The following is a 21,381-nucleotide window of genomic DNA, read 5'->3' on the forward strand; positions in this document are numbered from 1 at the left end:
CAACTTGTTCCCTTACATTGGTCTTCCTCATCTCTGTTTTAGACCTGCAGCCAGTGACTTACTCGGAGCCTGCGTTTTGGTGCTCTATAGCTTACTATGAACTAAACCAGCGGGTGGGTGAAACGTTCCACGCCTCTCAGCCTTCCCTCACCGTGGATGGCTTCACAGACCCCTCCAACTCAGAGCGGTTCTGCCTGGGCCTGCTGTCCAATGTCAACCGCAACGCCACCGTGGAGATGACCCGGAGACACATAGGTATCCAAGACATCTTCAGCTGGTCTACTATCAAGTGTTTCAGTTGAAATTAAGGGACAGTTCACCCAAAAACTAAAATCGACATCTTGTATTTACTTTCACATCATTCTGAACCTGAATGACTTGCTTTAGTTTACAGAACACAGAAGACCTCAGTAGGGCTTTTCACTCTGTACTTAACCCCGGGTTATCATTGTTTTAAACCCTGCTTTTAACCCCGGGTAAAGCCCCGGTTAGATGCTTAGCAACAGACAGCCAATCTCATGCCTCAGATGCTTTGCAAGTCACAGGAACAGCTTGTGTTGTATAAACTGTAAGCTGTGTTTCAGCGGTTGAGGGGGAAAATGTCAAATGGTGACAGAAAATGTGCTATTGCAGTGAAGAAGAGACCGTTCAATTCTTAGCTTTATAGTCTGATAGTTCAATCAGCAATATATAATCCAAGGATGTGCAATGCTAGAGCCTTTATTTAAACTGTTTGCATACAGTGTTCGTCCATTCAGTGACATTGACGCCTCAAATATGCAAACAAGGATGTTAACCCAGGGTTTAGGAATGTCCAGGATGAATTGTTAACCCCGGGTAAATTATGAGCAGTGTGAAACGTGAAGCAAGATAACCCAGGATTCTGTTTAACCGCGGTTTAGAATAACCCAGGATTAACTAGTTCAAGTGTGAAAAGCCCAATTGACTTTCTTTAAAGAAACAAAATAATATTTTGAAACTGGTCTTTTCTTGTCCATACAATGAAAGTTAATCATACAGAAACAACATGAGGATGAGTAAAAGATGATGATTTTCAATTTTGGTTGACCAAAATTATTACTTTTGTATGTACCAAGAAATTTTGTTTTGTCTTTGTTTTGTCTTTGTTTGTCTTTGATTAGGTCGAGGGGTCAGGCTGTATTATATTGGTGGGGAAGTGTTTGCTGAATGTCTTAGCGATAGTGCCATCTTCGTTCAAAGCCCTAACTGTAATCAGAGGTATGGCTGGCACCCTGCAACAGTCTGTAAAATCCCCCCAGGTAAGAGATTCACTCTCTTTCAGTGTCCATGGTACTACAGGTGGGCAGCAAAGCGGTAGACAGAATAAACGGGGACAATCTTGTCATCCAGTAGTTTTTGTTAGATTTGTTGTCTCTGTCGTGGTTGCGCTCGTGACTTGCGGTTAGGGGTGGGCGATATAGCCTCAAAATTCTATCACGATATTTCAAGAATATTTGCGATAATGATATTTATGACGATATAGACATTTTTTTTTTTTGTTATTGAAGCAAATTTTCTTATTATGTTTATCTCGCCTAAATGTTTGCTCACTCATTGCGTTTTTACAATGTGGTTATTTTGTTGTTAAGAGTTTACACAACACAAGGAAGCTTGATTTCAATCTTAGAATTAAATGTTAAATGTGTGTAGGTCTAACACCAGTATTCAGAAATACTACAGAAACATAATAAAGTAATCAAATGTAAAATAGCACATAGTCTTTTAGTTCTGTTTCCTGATTAAATTAAATACATAGGCTAATAATTCTCATCCATTACAATTAAAGCTATCTTTTGTTGTTTTGACGATAACATTAATGACAGGCGCATAGCCTATGGCTGCTGTCACTTTTACAGCTAGTGCACGAATCCATTGTTGTTTTCATTATACTGTCTGTCAGACTGTCACATGCGTTTTATATAGCCTATAACCGACTGTGTTTATGAGTATACTTACCAAGACCGGAAGTTTTACACAATTTTGCGTTTTTCCCCCCATTAAAGCGATATAATCCACGAAAAATAACTTTAGTTTCTCGCGAGCTTTACTCTATGTATGCCGGCAGTGCAACTCTCTCAGAGAGTGCTCGAGTAGACTTGAAAATTATAAACTTTAGTTACGATGCACTGATGGCCTGATTGTGCAAGAGACCATTCAGTCATGTCCCGACTCCTAAACGCGCGCGAGAGAAGACGCGCGTCGGCAGCCCCGCTGAACACTCATGCTGATTGTAAAATTGCTAAATCGTCATCGGAGGCTGACAGGCTGCTCTCGCGCTCAGGCAAGTGTTGTTGTTGTGTGTGCTAGGAAACGTAAATCCGCCATACGTCATCGCGTCGCTATATCATTGATATCGCGATATGACACTTTTTTTATCATTTAAAAATGTATACCAGTATTATCGTGGACGGTATGATATGGCACACCCCTACTTGCGGTGCTGCATCACCATTAAAGATTATAAATTTGCATGTGTTTTTAAGACTTACCAGTTTAAATACTAAAATCATTCAAGCGCAGTAAGCTGCGAAAGTGGACTCGATCTTGTACTCAAGTGCTGTCTGAGCTTTCTGTGCATGTACACTACTGGTCAAAAGTTTTGAATCGGAGAGATTTTTTTATATTTTTAAAAGTCACTTTTGCTCACAGGAATTAAAGTTCTCCGTCGCTACGACGGATTTCCGTTAATTGCAGCGAGTCTATGACGGATTTCCGTCAATTGCAGGGATCCCGTCTGTTCTTAATGTCTTAAATTCCCTTTTCATAATGTTAAGGCCGTAAATAGGCTTTCATTTCTCAAATAGTGTGATAAATGTCTTGATTTTAGTTTGAATAAGTCTTAAATTAAGGAAAGACGAGGTGTATTCACCCTGCTGAGGGGGATGTGATAAAGCCTGGATTGGAGTGAAAGCACGTTCCTCTCTCCACTCTAACATTCTGTAATCACTTCGCTTATGGTCCAGTCCTGGTTTTCAATTCCCGCTCACGGAAAAACTGCTCCGTGTTCACTCAATTAATCTTAGTTTTGGAGAAGTGCATGTCAGGCTACAGCTGGTTTGCTGCGGTCCGAATACGAGCGCGTTTGTTCCCAGCGCCCCCCGCAGCGTTGGTCTTGTTCCACATTCAACTCGATTCTATCGAACCCTGGTGCGTTTGCGTGCATATTACGCCATCACAAACGTGCACGGTGCATGATAGAAAACAGAACGCGGGTCAATATTGGCCGTTTCTCAATACCAAGTAGGCTACGCAAACTTCGGACCTACCAAGGACGGTAGTTCGGACTTTCCAAGTTCGACTCAGGAGAACGAACTCCCGAGGACGAGAGAACGCGAGTCCGGTAATATTTATAATATTTATAACAACACGAAATATAAAACACAACCCTGCTTATTTTTGTTTTCATTTTAAAAATATAAAACATTATTGATCATTAAAACTGACATTTAACAAACAGAGACAGGGTTGTATCGTTTAATTGTATTATGCATGTACACATACAGTGAAGAGAATGCATAATGAAATATATAAAGAATATTTTAGAATATATAACTTTACACAACCTTGTCTCTTTTTGTTAAATGTCAGTTTTAATGATCAACAATATCCAGTATAAAAGTATAAGTAGCCTAATAGGTAGGCTATAAGAAGCTATACAATGAGAAATAAAGCAAACAATTCAGTCAAACATTAGTCAGCTCTCTAAAAGGCTACAAAGTTAAAGTTAAATAGCCTAAATATATAAAGTTATGAAACTTCACTTTGCCCTCAGCCAAAACGATTTGCCATGGAACAAACTATATATTAATATAGTTTAGGATTGTTTTGTCTTATAAGATAAATGAAAACATGCACTGAAAAGTTATGTAGATGGTTGATTATTTGTCAAGCGAAGTCTTTTTTTTCATAGATTAAAATAGCTTTTAAAATACGCAAACTGGCAATATTAAAGCGGGTTAGAAAATCTCCCCTTAAAACGCTATTGGTCTCGACTATTTAAATAAAGTTAAAGGAATATGACTTGGCCTGAAAAAAATAAATTTCAGTCAGAAGAATTTTTTTCACTTCAATCCCTGTGCTCACCAAGGCTGCCTTTATTTGATTAACCCCCCCCCCCCCCAAAAAAAAACAGTAATAATCTTGAATATTATGACAATTTAAAATGCATGTTTTCTATGTGAATATATTTTAAAATATAATTTATTCCTGTGATCAAAGCTGAATATTCAGCATCATTACTCCAGTCTTTAGTGTCACATGATCCTTCAGAAATCATTATAATATGATAATTTGATGCTCAAAAAACATTTATTATTATAATCAATGTTGAAAACAGTTATGTAAAAAGAATTCACGATTCTTTAATGAATAGAAAGTTCAAAAGAACACCATTTATTTGAAATAGAATCTTTTGTAACACTATAAATGTCTTTACTTAATTCATCAAGTATGAATTAAATTGATCAAAAGTGACAGCTTAACTTAGCTAAGTCATACCAGAATAAAACTATTCATTTCTTTTATTTCTATCCCCCAAAAATAAAATTAAACACTACCCTTCAAAAGTTTGGGGTCAGGTAGAATTATGTTACAAAAGATTCTATTTCAGATAAATGTTGTTCTTTTGAACTTTCTATTCATCAAAGAATCCTAAATAAAAATGTGAAAAACTGTTTTCAACATTGATGATAATCATAAATGTTTCTTGAGCATCAAATCAACATATTATAATGATTTCTGAAGGATCATGTGACACTGAAGACTGGAGTAATGATGCTGACAAATTAGCTTTGATCACAGGAATAAACTACACTTTACTATATATTCACAATAGAAAACAGTTGTTTTAAGTTGTAATATTTCACAATATTATTTTTTATTTATTTTTTATTTATATTAAAATAAATGCAGCCTTGGTGAGCAGAAGAGACTTCTTTTAAAAAATATTAAAAATATTACCGATCCAAAACTTTTGACCGGTAGTGTACATACAAATCCGCCAGTCACACAGCGTCTGAGTAGTGCTTTGACTTCTTTTTCACCAATTATTGCGCTAAAACCAACATGCTTGTCTTGGCGAGCATTTATGGAAACACCGTCGATATAAAATCAATGTGTATTTAATTCACACAATAAAGTAAAAGGAAAAAAAACACTGCATAGTCTTCTTTAATTTAAGCACTGTTTATTTAATTTCTATCTTTTTTTCTGTTACATTTGTCATATTGCTTGTAATTAATTTAATTCTTATTTTTTCACTAATTGTTTTCTTGTCTTCCATAAGCTTTAACTTTTTACTTACATTAGTTTGGCTAGTATTCGTTTTTTACTGTGATATCAAAAATGGTATTGATAATTATGAAATTTCAACGGTTTCTAAAATTTTGTTGTCTTAACAACCTTATTTCAGGGGGAAAATAATTCTATTGTGATATATATTGTTATTGTGAAATAAAATTACTCGTATTGTTTGATAAGAGTTTGGTCATATCGCTCACCTTCATTGTACCATCCATCAGAATGTGCCAATTTACGTCAACTATTGACATCATGATATCCTCTTTCTTAGGCTGTAACCTGAAGATCTTCAATAACCAGGAGTTTGCGGCACTGCTGGCTCAGTCAGTGAACCAGGGCTTTGAGGCTGTATATCAGTTGACCAGGATGTGCACCATTCGCATGAGTTTTGTCAAAGGCTGGGGAGCCGAGTACAGGTATGGACAAGCTCTGCCAATAGCATACACATCTTAAATCTTTTTAATGCCAGAATATAACACAATGAACTTTCTCTGGGATGGGAGTATGATCTGTATTCAGATTAATTTAGCTATAGTTATAGAAGGTGTGAATGTGTGGCACGAATGTTTGAAGATTTTGAATAGAAACCATTAATTCCTGTGGAGCTGTGCAGTGTTGTTTTACTATATTTAATATGAGAATGCATACGGTTCCTTTTGAGAGGAGTAAAGATTAAATTACACTTGCAGTTGAATGTATGAATCAATATTTCTCAAAATGAATGAACAGGGGAATACAAACACTGAATATTATGCAAACCTCCTATAATTAATATTATACGCAAATGCACTTTATGCACTTAATCTCACTTTTTTTTCTTACACCAATGTCTTTGCTGTTGACCTTAGATTATTGAATTCAACCACACAAATCACTGCAAATGACTTTACATTAAATGTCTTGTTTCACTTTTGTATTTTTACAGCTGAAATGACTGTTGAACTTGGTTTTCCTGTGTTCTCTTCTTTTTTTGATATCCTGATGCACATTTTGGGTGTGTTCACACTTGGCGCTTTTGGTAGGATTAATACGAACCCTGGTGCGATTGCTCTGTAAGTGTGGTTCATTTGAATAAGCGTGAACACTGCCATCTGAACCCTGGTGCACCAAACAAGTGGACTGAAACCGTTGAAAAGATGAGTCAAACAAACTGCTGCGGTTTGACTGAAATATGAACACAACATAAACCAAAGACATGTAAACAAACCAAAAACAGAATGTGATGTCACAAAAAAAGATGGAATACTCTAGCGTTCCTGTTTTTTTTCTCATCATAGTGGTGATGTTGCCCATCACAGTTCAGTACAGGCGTCAGAACTGCGTCTCCTTGCAGCAGATCTTGGTTTGTGTGACGGAGGGATTCCTGATGCTGTTTTTACTCCTTTACACATTTTATAAGCTCTTTGTAAGTTGAGACTAATTCCATAAAATGTACGAACATACAACGACAGCATTTTAGCCCAGCATTGTTTTGGATGTATGTCATAGCAGCCATCCAATCAGGTTGTGATCCTATCCTTAATCATCTTTTTTTTTTCTTCTCAGTGTTAAAATGACTGTGAACCCTAAACAAACTAGGACTAAATTAATCTTTTTGTTTTTGGTCCATACCAAAAGACCCAAGAGAACCGAACTACAAGTGTGAACACATCCGTAGTTAACCACAACACCAGTCTTAAATGCATCAACTGAATCAAATATCTGTTACTTTCTAGCTCACATGTGCTTGTAATTCCGGATATTAAAAGTAGCAGTGTTTCAAAACTGGAAAAAATAAAACCATGCCAGTTTTTTGTACAGTATTGGTGGTACTTATGGTTAAAAATGACTTCCAGTCTTACCATGGCAAAGGTGTAGCTCAGGCATATCATACCCCTTTTCCACCAACAAGAACCGGGTGCTGGTTCAGAGCCAGAGCCAAAGCTGGTTCAGAGTGGGTTCGACTGACGAGCTTAATAAGAACCGATTTGCCTTTCCACCGGCTAGAGAGCCACAACAGAGCCAGATCTTACGTCACTGTATACGTCTCATGTTGCCCAGCAACGCTAGTGCGGTAGCGCCAAACAGTACGCCAGGCTTGTTCGAGATGCATCGGCTTCTCGCAGATCGATCTCCGCATGACATCAAAGCACTGCGATAGCGATCTAAAAGCACAAGGAGTCGTATGTTCTCCAAACACTCCCGCAGCTCTGATCGGTCCGCGCCGCTCCGATGCATCTCGAACAAGCCATCAACAATAACGGACGTTGCAATACTATGGATGCTCATGGGTTTACAAAATACATCGGAGTCCAACGCGTTTGTGCAGCTCGCCGTAACTTACATAGACGGATATTTATAATCGAGCTGCTATTAGCTCGACTAGCTGCTATTTAAAAATGGCGGTCACAAGTTTCTATTCGTCTTGTTGGTCACGGTAACCCCGCCCCCAGCCCCTGACGCAAGTGGTTCTTACTTGGCTCTGTTCTAGACCAGCAATGATTTGGTGCTACTTAAGAACCACTTTTCCTGGTTCGGAGCTGGTGCTTTGCGTGTGGAAAACCAAAGAACCGAATTGAAACTAGGCTCTGGCTCCGAACCAGCACCAGCTCTGCCTTGGTGGAAAAGGGGTATCAGTGAGGTTGTTGCTATGCTACTTTTTCAGGAGCTAATTAATATTCATGAGTCACGCCTTCACCATAGTAGGATTTGAAATGCCGGCTGTCCATCACTCTAGCAGTTCCTTATGGACGTTTATCACCATAGCAACTTGATTTTCCATGATGCACCCTGTGACCTGTGGGTTGTTGTTGTTGTTGTGTAGACGGCAGACCGTGACGAGCACCCCATGCTGGATCGAGCTTCACCTGAACGGCCCGCTGCAGTGGCTGGACAAGGTCCTGACTCAGATGGGCTCGCCCTCCGTACGCTGCTCCAGTATGTCCTAATCGACACGACCAAGCTCTCTGTCTTCGCCCCCCCCAGAAACAACTGATTCTACAATCACATCAACCGACAACAAGAACAACAGACTTACTATATCCCCGCCCCTTCTTTCTCTATCATAGTACTCGTGAGCCTTTTCTCTATCTCTCATCTCCCGACACTGACGTTCTCACCGTTCGGACCTGAACGCAGCACTTGCTGTCTCATCAGCTTCATGCACCTTTAATTCTCTCTTGTTTTTCTTTCATAAACCCTCAATATTAAATGTATTAGTAGTAGAATATGAAATGTATAAATTTTTTTTTTTGGGATGGTTTTCGAGAAGGAGGGAAGGTGCGTATGATGTGTGGAAGTTCAAGAAGGCAGGAAATAACTTCACACACACACTTGTAGCAGAAAGGCTTTTCCCCCCTTGATGAAGTAAATACTTTTCCTGGATGGCGATCCCAATCCGGTCGTTCAAGGAGGTTACTTTTTCTGGCAAAAAGTCACATTCTTTGTTTTTATACACGTTATGATTGTGTAGATTGGCGCGTTAAGACTTAATCATGTTTTTCGATTTCTTCAGTAATGCCAAAAGATACCTTTTTATTTTAATATTTTACGATTCTCCCCCGTACCCCATCCCCCCTCCCCCAAACCACTATATATGAATGTTGCCTTTGATTCGAGGTATGCTGCTGTAAAACATGCTTCTTTTATTCAAACTGATAGGAATGTTTAGCGCAAAAAAAGCCCCTCGATCAATTCGAACTTCAGAATTAACTTTTTATTCACTGGGTGAAATACTCACTAGTTGACTTTGGAGTGGTTTTCTTCAGAAAGTGGCTTCTTTTAAGGACGAACAAAGACTTTCAAAGGTTATTAAAATGTCTCACGCAGTCCAAATCTTTAAAAAAAAGATTAAAAAAACAAAAAAATCGAAGTATTTAAGCTTTAAGTGTTAATAAACTAGGTTATCCTTCACACAATTACAAGATTTTTTTCCCCCTTTATCTTTCTTTTAGCTACTTTTTGTATTTTCATGTATTTTTATATATAAATATATTTAAGATCTTTAAAGCTCTCTTCCTTTTTATTAGAATTGAATATTTTTTTAGATCATGCCCTCTTTTTAAAGGAACATGGCTTCATAATGAAATGTCCTATCATACGAAAACGTTATTTAGCATGAAATTTTTATAAGCGCAGATATCTTTTCTCTTCCGATTCAAGCTGTTGTCCCGGTTAACGTTTCTCCGTGATCTTGAACCCCCCCACCCCCCCCACACACACACACACTTTGATTTTCTTTCAGTTGCTTTTCCTCCCATGTTCACAACACGATACTGTTTTAACACACCGCCCCTCAAAGTACGGTTACTCGAGGGGGACATTCAGCCTACGGGAACATCGAAGTGTTTTATTTGTTTGCAATTGGGGAAAAAAGACTTCCAAACAGGGAGAACTGTGCAAATTTTGTGTGCGTGCTCGTTGTACAACTTTGACTAATGACTGTGATATAGCTGTCTGTTATTCTTTACTTGTTGTGGCAGTGACCAGGCATTGCAAGTATCCATTCCCCTCTTCCCACCTCTGTCTCCATCTTTTCCTTCATTGATCTTACTACTCTTGCGATTGTACTTTAAGTGCATCTAGTGAAACGCTGGCGAAGATGTTGTGGCCCGTTTTTAAAGCCCATAAGCGGCCAAAAAGACACTGGGAACGTTCTGTTTGCCATTTTTGACTGGGTGTGGAAAGAAAACCAAATAGAATTGAAAGTGGACCAGACATATATGCATATAAATGTGTATATATAATTTTATTTTTACTTTTTCTGTTATTTTTTTTTCTCCTTTTGCAAAGCATTTAACAGTTGGTGAGCTTGTTTTACCATTAGAGAGATGTATTGGTAGGATGTGAACTTCAGGCGATAAGCTTTTCAGGCGTGTTGCATATGCAGACTTCATAAATACACTAATAAAAAGTTTTAATTCTCATGTTAAAGCCTGTATTTCTCTCTCTCTCTCTCTCTGTTGCATAAATTATTGGTGTGTTCAAGTCCTCCTGGGAAGTCACTTTCATCGGAGCAAGATGGCAGTGTTTCCTTCTCTTAATAAACTACACAAAAATACAGCAATGTTTTTAAAGTACTTCTAGAAAAGGAAGAACAAAGATTGTGCATGCAGTGTGTTCTGCTTTTTATGTTTTTAATTCATGAAGCCACTGTAAACTTTATATTTGCACATTATATTACAATGTTGCTATATTTTGTCAAGGTAATTAGCTTAGTTTGTTGTAAATAAAAAAAGCCTGACAATGTCACTGCTAAATATTCCACCATGTTTCTCACTGACACCTCCCAACTCATAAACTCGGGGCCTTCTAGAAAATCCCGAGCTTTCCACTGGGATTTACAACTTTTTGTTGGTGTTCATGTGAGTCCGTTCTTTCCGACATGACTTGAAGGGTTTCTTGATGCCATTTATGTATCATTTCATCTCAAGCATACTCTTTTCTGACAGTGTACTAGGAAAATACTGCAAGTAAACTTAATGTTTTAGAACTTTATACTTTAAAAATTTTTTTGGTTATGATGGAAATGATGCTACTAATGTGAGAGTCATAAATAATTTGTGTGAAACTTCGTTACACTTTATTTTAAGGTGTCTTTGTTAGACTGTAATAACATTTAAGTACTCAGTATTAATAATTAACTTCATGTACTTACTATAGCTTTAGGATTAGTTGCATGTAATTAGACAATTTACTGTTATTACTATATTAACTATATGTAACAATGACACCGTAAAATAAGGTGGTACTGAAACTACTTACATTTTCACACAATAAATGTGACCTTTATATAACATAAGGACAGAAGTTGCTGTTTATAATTTACAAAATGATTACTAAATGTAAACGGTATACTGCATACTACATGCTTCTCTCGTGTCTACAAGATTACATGAGATAAAATGTGTTCTGATCGCTAAATATGAACTCAATGTGTCTAGTAATATACAGTGCTTAGCATAAGTGAATACACCCATGATAAAGTTGACTTAAAAAGAAGAGTAAAAAATAATATTTTGGAAATTGATCTTAATGCCTTAATTAAAAAAATTAGGAAAAATCCAACCTTTAAAGACACCAATTTTCTTTGTAAAGGAAGAATGTATCATAAATAAATAAATGTTCTTCCTTAAAATACAGGATGCATAAGTCAGTACACCCCTATGTTACATTTTTATTTTTAAAGGCCAGTTATTTCATGGATCCAGGATATTCTGCATCCTGATAAAGTTCCCTTGGCCTTTGGAATTAAAATATCCCACATCATCACATACCCTTCACTATACCTAGAGATTGGCATGGGGTACTTTCCATAAGATCATCTCTCAATGCAAATCAAACCAGCTATTAGGCTAACTGAAATAAAACCATGCCAATCTAGGTGTGGTGAAGGGTATGTGATGATGTGGGATATTTTAATTCCAAAGGCCATGGAACTTTATCAGGATGCATAATATCCTGGATCCATGAAATAACTGGCCTTTAAAAATAAAAATCTGCCAGCCTCAATTGAAATTTAACATGGGCTAAATGCACCCTGTATTTTAAGGAAGAACATTTATTTATTTACGATATATATTATTCATTCACAAAGAAAATTGGTGTCCTTAAAGGTTGGATTTTTCCTCATTTTTTAAATTAAGGCATTAAGATCAATTTCCAAAATATGATTTTTTTATTCCTCTTTTTAGTCAACTTTAGCATGGGTGTATTAACTTATGCAACGCACTGTAAACCTGTAGGATTTTATTTGTGCCATAAAAGGTGAATATGCAGAAGTATTACTGAGTGCCCTACAGCTGCTGAGTCATTTAGTAGCTTTTATTTGTGCATGCCAGGATTTTCTAGTTTGCATGAAGACCACATACCAATCCAAGCAGGCTAAAAGTGAAGACAAGATGCACAAAGATTGCCAAAGAGCCTAAAACATTTGTTAGGGTCTTCCTAGTAACAATAAAATGACTACCTAGTGAATTGTGTGATCCTGATATGTGGTGGTTATGTCATAGTGATATTATAAGAATATGCAGACCTTCATTCTGTGACATGGGTGGTTAGAGGTACTTTCCAAACCTTTTTATTATTCATTATAGTAAATGGACTAATAGGGTAAAATCATTCAATTCATAGATAGTGGGCATTATCCACAGGCTTTATTCTTGGTGCTGAGAGTGAAAACTGATTTAAATAATAATAAACAGCTAATATTGAAAAACTGAGCCAGACAAAAAAACAATAAATTGGCCAAATAACAAATAATCAAATCTTTATAATAATAATTATAATGTAATCTGACAATTTTCAGAATCAACTTAATAATATTTTACAATTAATAGCATCTCACCTTAAAACAGTAGCTATAAATTGATCACATTAAATACCCAAACTAATCAGAATAACTTTTTATATTTGTATTTATTTATTTTTTTGACTTTTTAAATGTCACACTGTTTATTTATCATTTAATAACAACAGCATAAGCATAATTCAGCATTATAATAGCATTGATACATGGAGGTAGGCTCTTTGCCACCGGAGTTCCCGAGGTCTAGTCTTCTCTTATAATTGCGACAGACAGAACAAGATGGATGAATCCAAGTATAGCAGTTTTATTAAAAGAAAAAATGAAATGAGTAAAATTAACTCCATAAGTGCTGGGATTGCTGTTAAATTATAGCATTGAACTCTTGGGTCATAAAAGTATGGTATGAGTCAATTAAAAAAAAAAACTACTGCTGTACTTCCTTACTATGGCCACCAGGGAGCGCAAGAGCTTCAGTAAGGTACAGTGTTTCTGTGATGATCAGTTCAGCTGCCCATCAAATGCCTGATGGATATTCTATTCTCATCTCAACACTTTCCTCCAGAGTTTTACCTCAACCCTAATCAAACACACCTGAACATGCTCATCAAGTCTTCAGGGTTGCTGAAGTTCTAGGCAGGTGAGTTTGATCAAGGTTGCAGCTTGATCAATTGTTGTCATCACCACAGACGCCCTATAAAGGCTTATATATACATCTACGACAAATGATTATGTGCCGTTTTACTATGTCAAGAAGTGTTAGGCCACTTCACTGAATCAAGACCTCACTGTTGATTATGTCCATAGGGGCCTCGATGTTAGGCAAGACCACATAGAGCCGATCGTTTGCTAAAAGCTCAGAGTCGTATCACAGCGTTCGTTAATCATTCCTCTCCCGTTAAAACCCCTCTCTGTGGTTGGGATAGGCACTAAGTGGTTTCTCCAAGTTACACTGTAATAGTTCATAATTTATGTTGCATTTAGTCTCGAAGTCTGGTTTGGCAGCATTTCACGGCGTAAACCCCGGTGGCTCGTTAATGTGCACCAGAAAAAACATTTCCCAAAAACGTATATTTACTTACAAACCGACTTACTGGAAATGCCTTCTAAATAGGCCTATTGGGTTCACAACTTGTTTGATTTGAATGGGCGTACAATCAGAGGACATCAACGTGTTCTCGATATGACTGGTACAGTATTTTACATTCACGCATTTGGCAGACTCTTTTATCTTGCATTGCATTCAAGGTATAGATTTTTATTGTGTCAAGCTTTCCCTGTGAATCGAAGCATGGCCTTGGAAGTGCAACTAGTGCCATTTTCTACTGTTTGAGCTTCAGGAAGGCCGTTTTCCGCTTAACCCGGTAAGTACTCGGGGCCAAAATATTATGTCCAACTATCCATAATGTAAGTACGATACTGTTTTCCATTCAGAGTTTGCCACTTGAAGCCCTCTTCATTCACATGATTGGTTAACTGTGAGATTTCTTTGCATACAATACCTTACTGACCTTCACAATGACTCCACCGTCTTATTCTGCTTGGATCACTCAAGAGTAGCTCTATTGTTAAATTTTGGCCATAGGGAAAGAGCAATCATGTATAAGTTATGGCCAGCTAATTAAAACATCATCCTAACCTATACTTGACCCCGACTCCTTTACAATGGGCTCTACAGATCCTTTTGTGCCCTCCCCTCCGACTTGTCCAGTGTGAAGTGTTGGATGTCTTCTGAAGTCTTTTTTCTGATACTCTGGCAAAGGTCTGCAGCGGTAACTGGAGCACAAGGGCCCTGCAAAGAATTAATTAGGCTCAAATGAGTTTTTCCACCCATGGTAAGCACTGACAATGACCAGGATATACAGGACATCAGGGTGGTCAGGTAGTCTCCCAGCCTGTGACCCCAAAGAGACCTGAGGAGCCAGGGATGGTGGAGACATTAAAGGGATAGTTCGCCCGGAAATGCCAATTCTGTCATGATTTACTTAACCATCTTTACTTTTAAGATGATATGGTGCCATTTAATGGAAACGTCATGTGAAAGTCCTGGAGAGAAACTTCAATGATTGTCCAATAGGCAATTCTTCTTGTTTGTGAGGTCATATTTAGTGGCGGATGATTTTTGGAACCTGAAACGACAAACTTTATGCATAATTTTAACTTGATTATGGGAAGTCCCTCACCCTCAAGAATCAATGCACCTCTGAATACTGTAATGCACATTGTTACCAGCAGCTGGCAGCAGTTATAAAGAAAATGATCTGTGTGGGCCAACAGCCAGGCTGGGAATTTGTGTTGTTCTTATTGGCAGGGTAATTAAAGCAATTATACAGATTATTGCAGTTTTAACCAATTAATACCGTTTCAGTAATGAACACTTTTGCCAGTGAGATGCCTTTAACTAACTGCTCTGTTTTGGTAATCACAGGAATAATTTAAAGTGCCAGCTGCTTATTACCAGAGTACTTGCTGTTTAGGTGACTTTGAGTGGGGACAAATCTTAACTATGTTATGAAGGCTATGTAAACAATAGCATTTTGTGTAAATGATACAAAGAGATTGTGAATGCTATGACCTTGTCTTGACCTAAACATGGTGACACTCCAGATAGGAGGGAGGCCATTTAACTGGCAGTGACTGTTTGACCTCAGGGGTCAAGCTGCATATGAACAACTGGAGTCCTGGACCAGGATGTTTTTGGCATGCTAACCTTTTTCGAAGCTGATATAGATGAATTGCACTCTTTTGAGATGTTCACTTCGCATGTCATACAAATATGCTAGAGCAGTTTTGTAAAGGGCCTAATGCATAGCCTTGCTGAACCCCTTAGTTATTTCAAAGCACTAAGTACGTGAATGGCTGTGTTAAAAAGTATGCGTCATAGTTTCCCAGCCTACTATGTAAACATTACATCAGAACAAATGAGACAAGAGCCATGAGGAGTATCAATAATACTTGGCTTTGATGCATGGCACTGCATGCAAGAGATACGAGGGGTTGTGAAGATCTGAACAAACGTCCTCTCATTTGCTGTCTTTTTTCAGAGGTAACACCTAAACGATTTGCTGTACCCCACTCCCACCAAAAGAGAGGCAGGGGAGAGTTATAAAAAACTGTTACGCTTAATAATTGATGTGCTGCATTTCAATCAATTTTACCATGGCGCTAGGCTAATTAAGGGTTGTCTCTGATTCCCAGGGGTAATTTAAAGAAAGAACACAGAAAAGAGTTTATTCTCTCTTCTTTATTCTTTTTTCTCTCTCACCTCACCTCTCTCTCTCTCTCTCTCTCTCTCTCTCTCTCTCTCTCTCTCTCTCTCTCTCTCTCTCTTTCTCGCTCTTTTCCTTCCTAGCTCCTCAGTTCATGGGAATTCGCTATTTCAGGAAGCAGAGATGCGTTCCTCTCCGTGCGTCTCCTGGGGCGGAAGTCTAAATGCAATTAATACAGCCGCTTTACTGCCTGCTAATTATTAAACGATAAAAAGAGATTATTTTACACCAGACTAATTTAAAGTTCATAGATGATTGTTTTAATTAATTAAATAAGAAAAAGTACACTTTAAGCATGACTAACGGCATTTGCATATGAAGGTAATAATTAGCCACAGTGACGGTTCTCACCTAGCTGGGCTATATGGAGGAGAGGCGTATTAATGAGAGCTGCTTAAAAGTGCTTTTCTTTGGGTATTTAACAGTAAAATTAATAACTAAGGAGCTCAGTTAAGGGAAGGGGGAGTTGCTAATCCTTAAATATACAGAGGCACCTCCTCCTTCCAAAATCCATCCGTGACTCAGGCGAAAAGTCAGCTTGACTCAATCTTTAGGCCTGTTTTTGCTCTGACTTTGATTTCAAATTGATTTCCTTTAGATATTTCAAGGTCAGTTTTGTCAACGTGCCATTTAGTCAATGAGTAGTATGGACATCTGATACGTTTTCTGCAGTAATCACAGCCAGTCTTCTGAAGCCTTAAGATAACTTTGTGTGAAGAACAGTGAAATTTTGATATGACTTAAATACATGACTTCTATGACATGCATATTTTTAATTACTAAATTGAAAATAATTTTGATGATGTTTCAGGCATAAAGTCAAGGTGATACAAATGTTCTGACAAAGAAAAAAGTGTAAATAATACTTAAAATAATAAAATCTTTTGAAAAGAAAGTCTTGGGTAGTTCGTCATGCATAAACATTCAGAAAAAGAAACATAAAACACTGTAAATTATTTCATTGAGAGGACCTCTGCAGACCCTCATGAAAGTGTGTCAAGGTCTATAAAATTTCTAATATATCAGATAATAAGAGGTTAAAGGACAAAAACAAGGTTAGTTCAAGTTCATGTGTAATTCTGTAAAAACTTGATATTTAGGCACTACTTCGTTTCACAATGAAAGATACATAGAGTCATTAAATTGAAAATTGTGCAAAGGTTTTTCGAAACCATATGACCTCAAAACCAACATTTCAATGTTTTAGACTTTATATATATATATATATATATATATATATATATATAAAAATTCTGTTTTTCCATTGAAGAAAGTAAATCATACAGGTTTGGATCAACTGGATTTGGTGAGTAAATGATAACAGAATTTTCATTATTGGCTACTCCTTTGAATTGCCAGTTGTTCAGTAGTGTTATTCATAGCACATGTTTTTTTTATGAAGAACCTTCAGCTCAGACTCCTAACCTCACTAGGGCCAGTGGAAATGATCGCGCGGTGGACAATCTAATTAAAAAGTGTGTCAGAACAAGAAAGAAAGTTCCCTTGTGAAGTGGTGACTGATACAAGGCCCCTGAGAGAGGAAGCGGGAGAGGACTTGCTCTCGAGTGTTGATCCTTCCTGAACAGCTATTGAGAAGATGAAAAGGGAGCCATGTGCGACTCTATTAAGCATTGCTTCACGGAGCTTTGTGTTTGTTTGTTTAATTCTGTGTCCTCCTCTCTCTGTCGGTTGTAGAGATGTCCCCTCACCAAATAGCGAAAAAAGGAGGCAAAGGGAGGGCTTTGTCAAAGATGAAAGAAAAGCGAGTGTGGCAAGAGGTTTGGTGGCAGGAATGGAGGCCTTGAAAATGTGCGATGGTCTCAGGTGTTGAAGGAGCCTCCCATTACAATTGGAGCCGGGCGCGCGCTTTACCTCGTCCCGCACTTGCCGTCTTTGGGAACGGCTCTTTTGTACGGATAGCTTATTATCCGTTTTGAACAACAACCGATTGCTGGGCGACAGCGCCGGCCCTTCTGCTTTTGTCTTGAGTGTACTGTTCTGTGTTCTGCAAATCAATTCCATTCTCCGTCTTTTATTCATAATAAAGGAGATACACTTGACAATATACGTACCGACTGAGGCTAAGTTAATTTTCTTAGAAAAGATGGCAGTAATGCATGCTAATAGAATCACTATCAAGGGCTTTTGTTCGAGTTCATTAAAGCCTAAACACTTTCATTTAAGACAACATGTTCTTGTTAATTGCAAACATTCTTGACACATTCTAGGTTTGCATATGGTAAGTCTCGGATGAAATGGCGTTTCACTTCGGTGCACAAACAAACAAGTGTGTGTGCAACATAAGTTAGCGGTCTCATTTTGTTAACTTGATCATCTGTGATATTGATCTTGATTAAATGTGGCAGTGGACTGGTAATTTTGGGAGGCCATAAACAAACCAACTAGAAATGTATTGATTACCCTCGACTTTCTCGTAGAGGAAGATTTCAACTTCTACATATCACCACCCTGAAACTGCAGGATATTCAGCAACTTTATGTGGTAGTACGTTTTAGTTTCAGGTCTAAACTAGAGTGGCTCGATTCTAGACTGTGTGTCCTCTGCAAATCTAATGTCCTTTTAATCTGAAATGAAGTGGGAGAGACCTGTTTTTTCCACCGGGAGTTGGCAGTCTTTGGCAAGCAACCAAAGGTCATTACGTTCAATTAGAAGTACAGCACTCAACGAGCTCATCAAGCCTGACATTGACACCCAGATCGTAATGAATAACTATGGATTGAGGGGGCATTAACCTTGCTTTGCGTTTAGCTTCCTTTCATGTGGCGAATCAAAATTCATTTTATGCAATCTGTTGAAGTTTAAGCTACATGGACCAAACAATTACACATTACAAATACAGTTATCAAATAGGTTCCACAAACACTTCTCCCTCAACCATGGTTTAGACAAACAAGTAGTCCCAACTCTAACTCACACAGGGGCCATGGACAGATTCAGAGCCTAAAACAAAACTTAAAACTTTTTTTTTCAGGTTTCTGTCAGACAAAATTCAAAACATTATTTCAGCAATGTATGGCTAGGCTGCAGGTAAATGAGGCCCAAATCCGATTTTCTTTTGCCCACATGTGACTCAGATCTGTTTTTGTCACGACATTGTGAACGGCACAACCCACATGAATCTGATCTTTTCAGTTCTGATTTGGGCCACTTTCATTTGTGATCCTAAATCCGATACGGGTCAGATGTTTTGCACATAAATTTGCTGACTTCGGCGGCAGATCACACTTTAAATAAACGCATAATCGCTTCCTTTAATGTTCTCCGTGTTTACTTCCGAATAACAGCGTGCCGCATTAAGTCATTTCGTCGTTCTTTTGCGCATGCTGGTCAGGTCAGGACCATGATCTATTCACACTGGAATCTGATATTGGCCACATTTAAAACAACAATGTGAACAGCTATACAACAAAATCGGAATTGAGCACTAAGTTAGCCTAATTGTAGCCTAAGTTAGGTAGCTGTGATATTTAAACTCCAAAACAAAAAACAAACAAAAAAATACTGTATTTTAAGTCTATGTATGTCATGTAGAAGTACATTTAATGTGTAATCATCAAAACAACAATACATAAATAAAGGGACAACTTGTATTTCAGGCAGTCCGGTAATAAGGCATTGTGTGGCATTGTAGAAAAAAAGGATTATTGTGTGGTTTTCCACAAAATATTATTATTTTTTTAATTTCTGAATGTAAAATAGCCTACAATTCAGTGATGTTTGCCAGATATAAAAAAAAAAAAAAAAAAAAAAAAATATATATATATATATATATATATATATATATACATATATATATTTTAAAAAACAAAATCATGCTTTTACTATTCTACATCTTTTTTTGTCAACATCCTCCCTAGCTCTGTCATCCTGACAATTTTTTTGAACATTTCATTTCGCTATTCATAGCTCAGCTGTTCTGTCATTTGCACCATATCCGACATGCATCATACGGACATACTGAGTACAACAAATCTCCCGTATCTCATGATATATGATGTATGAGTGATATGAACCAGTAGCCAGACCCCTGGACGGCCCCATCCTCTGGCTGGTCACAGGGTGGCGTTGACCCCAGGCAGGGTCGGGGTGATGACGGATGGCCGGGCTGTAATGTTGGGGGCGCGTGCTAGAGGCCTGGGGGGTTCACGCCGGCCCTGTTCCCTCGACCGGCCGGGTGTGTGCTTTATTGATGCTCCTGCCCCGGGGGAGGAGAAGAAGAAGAGGAGGAGGGGGATTGAAAGGGGCTTGTGGGAAATGGATGCACAGGGGAAGCTCGTCGTTCTGTCATCAAACAATGGGCTTGTGAAGGATGGGCGGCACTCAATATGATCAGTCATCTGTTGATCAAGCCTGACGTCGCCACTCTATCGTTTCTGAGTTTTTTTTTTACGCATGAGTCCTTTTTTTGTTTGTCTTTAGTTTGACTTCTTGTTGTTGTTGGAGCGGGGCAGTAGTGAGGTAAGTCAATTCTGTGGCTTCATCTGTGTGCGCATGGGATACGCACGCGCACACACACACACACACACACACACACACACCATATGCTCTACGGCAACCACTTCATCTGATATCGTATGACTGTGGCTACTGAAGACCTAATGCACACAAACAGGCAGTCTCGATGCGGTGAATGGGTAATGCGTCAGATCAGAGTGAAGTGCTCGGGCTGTTATGTGGCCTGACCGCAGCGCCTCAGTTTAGTTCCCGCAAAATACATAATGCAGCAGTTCTGACCACTGCCAAAGTATTTACGCTTCTCCATTCACCTTACATTAAAAAGCTCTCTCTGACTTAAGTGTCCTGAGTAAACATGGGCTGAGGGATTGCTGTTAAACAACAGGACTGATGTAGCCTAATAGTTGAAGTGCATCTGGGAAAACATTATCATTGCTTTTTTAAGGAAATTGTTGATCACTCTTACAACTCCACTTTCTGTCAGTGGCCCTGTTTACACCTTGTATTAAGTTTTGGTCGATCGGATCACAAGTTGACGATGCTAAATACAGGATGCTAAAAACATTTTGAGCTTGTCCACTTTTGACCACTTCCAGAGGTAGTTGGAAACACATTAGACCGGATTGCTTTCGTAGTGTAAACGCTCATGTGATCGATCGAATGTGTTCGAACAGCCACAAAAGACGCCTACTCTCCGCCTACTGACCTAACGAGCAAACATTATGGGAAGCGCAGATTGGAGTTAAACTTTGTCGGCTGGAGACACAAATTTGGTTTGAAGATGAAAAACGTCACAATGTTCTCTCACCATACCTGATTTCTAACACACACTCGCAGTGTTTGGCTGGTCTTGAGCTGTCAGAGCAGAAACTAAAGCCGCTGCTCTCTGTGTGTTTTTCTGTCGTCACCGGTCGCGTTCATACGTAAATTGTCACAAAACTACAAGTACTTCTTGCATCGATAAGAGAGTCTTGCCATGGAAAGAGTGCATGTCCATGACAAGAGCTTTTTGCAAGGGCAAAAACACTGTGCCAT

General features: G+C 38.3%; 1 protein-coding gene and 1 long non-coding RNA gene across 4 annotated transcripts in view; both read left to right on the plus strand.

The window, feature by feature from the left end:
• The window catches only part of smad2 (SMAD family member 2), a 30,262-nt gene extending 20,032 nt beyond the window's left edge, over positions 1–10,230 (plus strand). For all 3 annotated transcript variants that reach the window (XM_077243212.1, XM_077243213.1, XM_077243214.1), the window contains 4 exons: positions 43–255; positions 1,143–1,280; positions 5,591–5,735; positions 8,123–10,230. In XM_077243212.1, coding sequence (XP_077099327.1) covers positions 43–255; positions 1,143–1,280; positions 5,591–5,735; positions 8,123–8,246 — 620 coding nt within the window. In that variant the 3' untranslated portion in view covers positions 8,247–10,230. The remainder of the gene's footprint in view (positions 1–42; positions 256–1,142; positions 1,281–5,590; positions 5,736–8,122) is intronic.
• The window catches only part of LOC143750294 (uncharacterized), a 411,790-nt gene that overhangs the window by 222,246 nt on the left and 168,163 nt on the right, over positions 1–21,381 (plus strand). The gene's annotated exons all lie outside the window — the stretch shown is intronic.

Source organism: Siphateles boraxobius, unplaced genomic scaffold (assembly GCF_051911475.1).
Source record: "Siphateles boraxobius isolate OS27281-9 unplaced genomic scaffold, OSU_SipBor_1 25, whole genome shotgun sequence".
Classification (NCBI taxonomy): Eukaryota; Metazoa; Chordata; class Actinopteri; order Cypriniformes; family Leuciscidae; genus Siphateles; species Siphateles boraxobius.